Raw genomic sequence first — 7,804 nt, 5'->3', positions numbered from 1 at the left:
TTTTTGTTTTTTACTGCTGAATTATGATAGGTAGAAAGAGATTTAGGATTTGAAACACAATTGTTTGTTTGGATGTAAAATGCTTTTTAAGAGACTATTTCCAGGATACCACTTATTTTCCATTAAGAATAATGTTTGAATACATTTTTGGGTGATGCATTATTGTTGACGCATGTGAGCCAAGGCTCTATGGATCTAAAGCTGTGAAGCCTATGAATGGGCAATCTTTTAGGGCAGGCAAACACGCAATAATACGCAACAACTTTTGCTTTCTGAAAAATTGATGAACAATTATGAAAGCACTTTTTAGAAAATTAACAAATAATAAATCTAGTGACAAGACAGTTAGTTGAGTCGAGTGATATATGTTGAACCTTGCCTTTGTTAAAGAAGGGTTCCTTGGAATTGAGTTTGTTTGTTGAATTAATTGTTGCCATCTCTGAAAGTGAAATAATTCATTTCCTCTCTTAATTTTTTTTCATTTTGATAATTTTTAAAATTACCCTTAGATCTATAGGCTAATGTGCAAGACTCACACATGAGCCTACATAAATGATATACTATTAATTAATGCTAACCATAGTAGGCACATAAATAGTGGGGAAAGAAATCACTAGTCTTCAAACATAAATGGAACCTAGCACGAAAGAATGTGAACACCTAACTGAACACCTTTCCGTTTGGGCTGTGTTGTTGGGGTGCCCACCTCTTTGTTGTTGTCCAACTCATTGTAACCCGCTCTCCATTATTTGAATAGAAAAAACAAAAAAAGGAACAATTAATGGAGTGAATTATTAGGTTAATTTAGGTACATTAGGTATATATGTGGGTGTCGATCAAAAGCTAATTCTACATAGTGTACAACATAGCCTTTGTGCCAAAGGGATATTAATTCTAGGCATTGAAATGCTTCAACTAGCTAGCCTTCGCTATTGGAAAGCATACCTAGCATCCATGTTATAGATCTTTCATCTTTTAAGTAAGGGCCTTTTTATTTATTTATTTATTTTTGTTTAGAATGAGTGGGCTAAAGGGGAATAGAAGGTTTAAAGTTTTAGGCCGGTTTGTTTTGGTGTAACATGTTTTCGACTGAAATCATTTTTTCAAGAAACTTATTTCAGATGAAAGTATCTTTCGGCATTTAGCTCGTACTGAAAATCAACAAGTATTTCTTAAATTTTCATATAATTTGAGGAACTGCAAGCAAAAAAGATACCGCAAAAAGGAGCTGTGAAAGAAGAGAGTGTAAGAATAGATAGAAGGCCTTCGTAAGTGAAATTAAGATCCAGTGTAATTCCATATTTATCAATTTGCCCATGCAATTATGAGAAGCCCCTTTGTGGAGCTTACTGGAAGGTGGTCAAGCAAATAGGCCCCATAAAGGGGCCCTCTCACAATAGCCTGTTCAAAGCATAGGAGAGCAACAAAAAATGATTTACCTAAACGAGAAAATGTTTTACTTAATCGAGAAGCGTAAATCATTTTATGCTTTATGAAGATTATTTTACTTGATTAACTAAAAACGTTTTTAAGTTTACCAATATTTTACGTGGTGCCCAACACTCTACGATAAGGAAAAAAAAAAAAAATCTATTTTCAAAAAATATTTTACACCAAATCAAACGAAACCTTAAGCTAATAACCTTAAACTGTGATCCATTAATTTTACACTTTAAAGTTGGAGTGCGTATTAAGTGGTAAAGTAGATTGCAATTAAAGTGGGAGGTTGGAGTAGTAGTTTATAAATTCCATGTGCCATATACAATTTCAACTACTCAGCAACTTTTGAATTCATTGAGATTCTCCAAAATATAATATTAATAATTAAGATCGAATTCTTAACAAAAGATGTACAGCAAACAAGGATGCATGCTGGACGGTTTGGCCACTTTTTGAACTACTACAACCGTTTTTAAATATATGCACGTGCACATATATAAAAAAAAAAAAAAAAAAAAATAAAAATAAAAAAACCTCCAAATTACTAGCCGTTTTCGATTTAACCCCCTAATGTTCCAAAAGTGATAAAATAACCTCCCAAACTATTGCATTTTGGCCACTCCGTTAGTCAAAACCATCAGTTTGGACGAAAACTGTAAAACGACGTCGTTTTGTTATGGGTAAGTTACTACAATGCCCTTTTATGAAAAAAAAAAATTTGGGAAAAAATATAAAAAAAGCCCCCCAAATTACCAGCCCTTTTTATTTTAACTTCTTAATGTTCAGAAAGTGATAAAGTAGCCCCCAACAAAACGACATCGTTTTGCAGTTTCCGTCCAAACTGACGGTTTTGACTAATGAAGTGGCCAAAATGCAATAGTTTAGTAGTTTTGGGGGCTACTTTATCACTTTTAAAACATTATAGGGTTAAATCGAAAACGATTAGTAGTTTGGGGGGCTTTTTTATATTTTTTCATATATATATATATATATATTCAACATCATCTTTGGTCATGAGTGTTTTTTAAGATACTCTTCTTTCAAATCAGGGTTAGGAGCAAGTCTTCTTGTTCTTCTGATTTCGACAAAACAGAGCAGGTTTTTGAATTGCAGCAGGCATCAGTGCAACCAATTTGAAAACAATTTTCAGATATTTCTGATGCAGATCGATAGTCAGAATCAGAGGATTCTAGAAAATCATTATCAGAGGAATAATCTGAAAAGGCATTATTTTGAAAAATTCTAAAGATTTTTTGTTTTTCATCGTTATTGATGTTTAAAGCATTAATCTCTTTTTTAATCTTTTTGGGAGGTTTTGGGCACTTGTCAGCATAGTGTCCTTCTTCTCTGCAATTAAAACATTTATTTTTTGAAAAATATTTTTCAAATTTGGATTGTTTACTCCGTTTAGGAGGAGGTTTAGAAAATTTAGGTTTATTAAATTTTCTTCTCTTGTTATTGTTGTAATATGGAGGGGGTGATTTCATGAGAGCTTTAGATTTCTTCCTATGCGTTTTGGAGGGAGTCATAGGAGGTAATTCAAACTGTTCACAAAAATTTTCCATTTCATACTTAGCTTTCTTGGCGTTTTTAAGCTGCTGTCTGATCATCTTTTGATCGATGCACATCTTAATACCAAGTTTTTTGACAGTTGAAAACAAATCACCATAAGTTAAATTTTCAAAATCGATGAGACCAGTGTCATTACTGATCAATTCATCTTTGACTTTGTGAGCAAATAATGAAGGCAATCCGTCAATGAACTTTTCTTTCCAATAAGGTTTTTGACTATCAGGTCTAACCATGACATGGGAAAGAAAGACATCTTGATACTATCTATAGTCAGACATAGTAGGGCATCGAAGATTGTTCAAATAATCAGAAATTCGAGAGGTAATATTGGAAGGAGTTCCGACAAAATGTTTGATAATTGTATAAATCAGAGAGTTAACGCTATCAGGTTCACCCATTCCGATTTTCTCATCGAAAATAGGCGTTCCTTCTTCATCACTCTTTACTGCTTTCCTGATCTGATCTCTTCGATCTTCAGTGAGATAATTATCCCACCAATTTCTCAAAGTACCAGAAAAACCAGTAGCAAGTAAATCCACAATATCAGCTTGACTTTATATATAGTATCTCCTCCAAAGAGGGTAGGCCGTAATTTTTTTTTTTTTTTTTTGAAAAATATTTTAGGGTTTAGTCAGTACAAAAAATGTGCAACAGGGAAAAACGGCTGACGAAGTTGCGTTATGGCAACGTCATGCATGCATGTGATGTGATGTGATGTGATGTGATGGTCCATAGTGAAAGTAGATTGAAAATGGCGGTTGAGCGTATAAAGTTATAAACCATATCGACAAGTACTTTCACAAGAAGATTTATTATATTGTTGCATGTTGCCTGTTGGGGCCTTGATTGGCAACACTTTTATGATAAAGCATTAACAATTATTTTTACATTTATATTACGTTATAATTAAAAAGCAAAAAACACAAGATAAATTTTTTGCCAAACGAGCCCTTCACGTGATTGGTCAGGTCCTAGCTAGGCCAATGGATGGTCATATTTTGCTGCTCGATCAACTAGTTATCACGTTACACGTATGAGATACACCTAACTAATTAAGGAAAAGTTTAATACTTAAACACGACTAAAATCCTATAAAATCACTAGAATAACTGCCTTGCATGTTTGGACGGATCAACTAGGATATAATTCTAAATTAAAATTTCCAATTACATGCATGCATCTCGTAGATCTGTCTTTCGAAATATGTGAGCAGTAAATATTATTGGTGAATAAGTATGAATTCATATTTTTTCATTTTTAAGGAAAATATTTTCCGATAAGGAACAATCAAAGTCGACAAAATGTTATATAACAAAGTATAAATAGTCTGAAGTTTATCTTGTGCCCAAATGGGGGTAGCCGAAAAGGGTGGTCGAACCATGCATGCACCTTCTAGCCATTCGGAAGTGGTTCGGTCACCTCATGACCATTTGGGAGTAGTCGAACTACTTCTATAACCAAGACAGTGGTTCAGCCACTCCTTATTCCTTTTTTTTTTTTTTATTAAATGTATTTTTGTTATTAGAGAACATTGACAATTATGATAGTTTGAAAGAAACATTATCGCAATCTAAAGCTTAGAGAAATATTGTAAATTGAGTAGTACATGGACTTTTTCCAAAAAAAAAAAAGAAAAGAAAAGATTGGAAGGGCATGAATCTTTCATCCTTGAAGATTAAAGACTTGTTTTCAAATAAAGAGCAAAATTTACAATTGAAAAAGTAGAAATGCAATTCCAATAAGGAATAGAAAGTTACATTTCCATGTTCCCATTGGGGTTTTTTTGATTAATGTAACTTCCCAATTGCCAACACCACCACCCACAAAATGCCATAAACCAGCAAGGTTTTATATCATATCCCTCCTCTTCTTCTCTTCCTACATTTTTTTTATTTTTTATTTTTATTTTTTTTTTGACATGTCCACACAAGAAGGGGATGAAATTCAAACTAGTGACTTTCGCTTTATGAGGCGTGATCTCGAGCCGATTGAGTTACCCTTTGGGAACTCCCTTCCTCGTATTTGACTTCACGGGCAGTATCCGAATTCTCTTTGCCACGCGCACAAAATCCCTGTTCACAAAAACTCACAAAACTAATTAACTAATTAATTTTTTTTTTGAAAAAAATAGTTTCAGTTTTTTTCATGAAAAATAAAAATAATAAATAATAAATAACGTACTTCCAATTAAGGTCGCTGGCGAGAAGAAGATCGTTTTCTATGTCTTCATAAGCAATGAGATGGCCGGGAATGGCGTTAGAGAGGTCAAGATTATCGTTCTCCGAAGTGAAACCATCGTCGCCGCCGTCCACAAACATCTCTCTCAGGGCCTTCGCTAGGCTATGGTAACTTGCATGCTTATGAAGGCTGATGCGCTGGCAGATCGAACGGCCTTCCAGCACGATTGTCACCGGCGGAACCACCGTGGAAACGATATCATCATCATCAAGCTCAGGGAACCGCCCCGGAAAATTGTTTTTGGGGTTGGGTCCAGAAGAATTAGTTGGCGGAGCTAGCGCTGCACCACCACTGACAATATTCCTCCTTTTCAAAGAGTCTTGTCTCTGAGCATCAAAACCATTCATTTTTTCTCTTCTTTTTTCTCGCTGCTTGCTTATCTTTTGGGAGGAGATATATAGGTAGGTAGAAAGCTGAGAAGGGTTAATTTGGTCCTTAGAGAGAAAGGAATTCATGCAGAGAAGTTTGGTGTTTGGTGGGACAGATTGTGTGTGTGAGTGAGAATATGGTGAGATGAGAGAAAGAGATATAGGGAGTGAGAGTGAGAGTCTTATTAGGCCCAATATATAAATAGATGATCAAACGATTCCCAACAATTATCTGTTGAATTGTATGCAATTAATTTGAGTAGATAACGTAAGAGTAAGAGATCTTATGAATTTTTTAACCGTTTAAATAAATTTTAAGTTGTTCGACTACCTAACTATCTGAATATATAGAATTTCTTACATTATTTGCTGAGAAAAGTCTACATACCTTACTCAAATTATCACCTAAATGACGATGTCTTCCACCTAAACTATCAAAAAATTAGCAATGTCTCTCTTAACGCCAACAAAAAGACAAAAATAACCTTAAAATTTTTTTAATAAGAAAAAAAAAATACTCAAATAAATTTGAGAAAAAGAAAAAAAAAATGAAATTCTTTTGAAATTCCATACCTTGGTTTTTAATTTTTATTTTTTTTTTAAAAAATAGTTTTAGTTTTAGTTTTAGTTTTTTTTAATTTTTAATTTTTATTGTAAAGGTGAAAGACATTGATAATTTCTGATAGTTTAGGAGAACGTCATCACAATTAAATTTTTTTTTAAAATATAATCAATTAAATGATAATTTAAAAAAGGTACCTTATGTTTAAATTGTTGGCATGGATAAGATGTAGGGAAAATAAAGAAGTGCGTGGGGGATGTTTGCTTGTGAGTGTCTTAGTTTTTGCTGTTTTATAAAAATCCTGTTGATTTTGCATTATCTAGGGCAGGTGTTTTTGTGACTAATTATTTTTTTAATACAACTTACAAAAAAATATATATTTTTTTAGTATAATATTTATGGGGATGGTGATAAGTCGCGTGGAGAACAAGCAAGCTGACAAAAAAAAAAAAAAAACAAGTAATTGAAATTTAAAATAATGAGATTATTAATTAAATAATGCAAAATACACAACCTTGAAAATCGAAAGGCATTGGCTACGGAGCCGACCGCGTTGCGGTCGCCGAACGGCTCGCTTCTTTGACTCTCAGATGGTCGGAAGCACCCGCCATTTGCGCCTTAGAAATTAATACGGGCCGCTCCCACTATGGATAGTAGAGCATCACCATGTCCACAAAAAATCACCTAATTTGCTTCTTTCTTTTTTCTTTTTTCTTTTTTTTTTTCTTTTTTTTTTCTTTTTTCGCAATTTGCTTTGCTTAAATTTGATGGATATTTTCTTTTTGGTCTCGTGCAGCAGATACAATTGGCCTGTATATGGTAATTGAGATGATTCATAATTTCATGGTATATATTAAATTTTATAGATTTAATAGTGTATATGTTGCTAGAAGGTAAATATGTTATCACGTCTTTTGAAAATTTTAAATGATATGATATCGTGTATATTATTAGAATAATGTAATAAACATTTCATAAAAAAATAAAAAATAAAAAAAAAGAATAATGTAATAAAAGAAAATGTTAACGGTAAAATAGATTATATTCCATGTACGGTGTACCTCTATTCTTTGGTTGAAAAATGCTAGATATTCCAAGATTTTCTTTTTAAAAGTTGGTTTCCAAATGATGTGTTACCATTCTATGAGTTAGTAACACACTTTTCAAAATAATAAATCTTATGAGATTGTGACACATCATTTGAGAACTAACTTTTGAGAGAAAAATTTAGGATGTATAGCACTCCGCTTCTTTGATTTTGTTTAGATTGCGTGTGTAATAACTGGGGCAAATAAATATGAAATAAAAATAGAGAACTAGAAATTATAGATAAATGTCAGGTTAAATAGGAATTGGATTGAGCACGGGGAGGGTTGTAGGCGCTCAGATCAAAAGGGGAAACAAAATATTAAGTTAGAAACTTTAGAAATTTGAGAAAAACTCAATGAGGTATAATTTTCTTACACCATCTTCCCTTTATTGTCATTTCCTTAAGTTTATGGATTATGACATGTAAATGTTGAGTTTTGAAGTTGTTGTGATGGTTGAATGGAAGTGTATTATAGTTGTTGCTAAAATGTTTAAGGTGTGATTTGGAGAAAGTGGAAGATATAGAAAACTAGGA

At 32.9% G+C, this 7,804-nt stretch overlaps 1 protein-coding gene across 1 annotated transcript; it reads right to left on the bottom strand.

Moving 5' to 3' along the window:
• Window positions 1-5,002: 5,002 nt before the first annotated feature.
• LOC132191117 (auxin-responsive protein IAA33) lies at window positions 5,003-5,597 on the bottom strand. The gene is made up of 2 exons (XM_059606125.1): window positions 5,194-5,597; window positions 5,003-5,084 (listed from the first exon to the last, which is right to left on the bottom strand). Exons 1-2 carry the CDS (start codon window positions 5,595-5,597, stop codon window positions 5,006-5,008), a joined length of 483 nt encoding a protein of 160 aa, XP_059462108.1. The 3' UTR covers window positions 5,003-5,005.
• Window positions 5,598-7,804: the final 2,207 nt, after the last annotated feature.

Source organism: Corylus avellana, chromosome ca8, assembly GCF_901000735.1.
Source record: "Corylus avellana chromosome ca8, CavTom2PMs-1.0".
NCBI lineage: Eukaryota > Viridiplantae > Streptophyta > Magnoliopsida > Fagales > Betulaceae > Corylus > Corylus avellana.
This window is presented reverse-complemented; position numbering and strand designations above follow the sequence as displayed.

Coding starts and splice junctions, on each gene's coding strand:
- LOC132191117 (XM_059606125.1), bottom strand. CDS start 5,597: ATGAATGGTTTTGATGCTCAGAGACAAGACTCTTTGAAAAGGAGGAAT. Junction 5,085..5,193: donor GCCAGCGACCTTAATTGGAA/GTACGTTATTTA, acceptor TTTTGTGAACAG/GGATTTTGTGCGCGTGGCAA.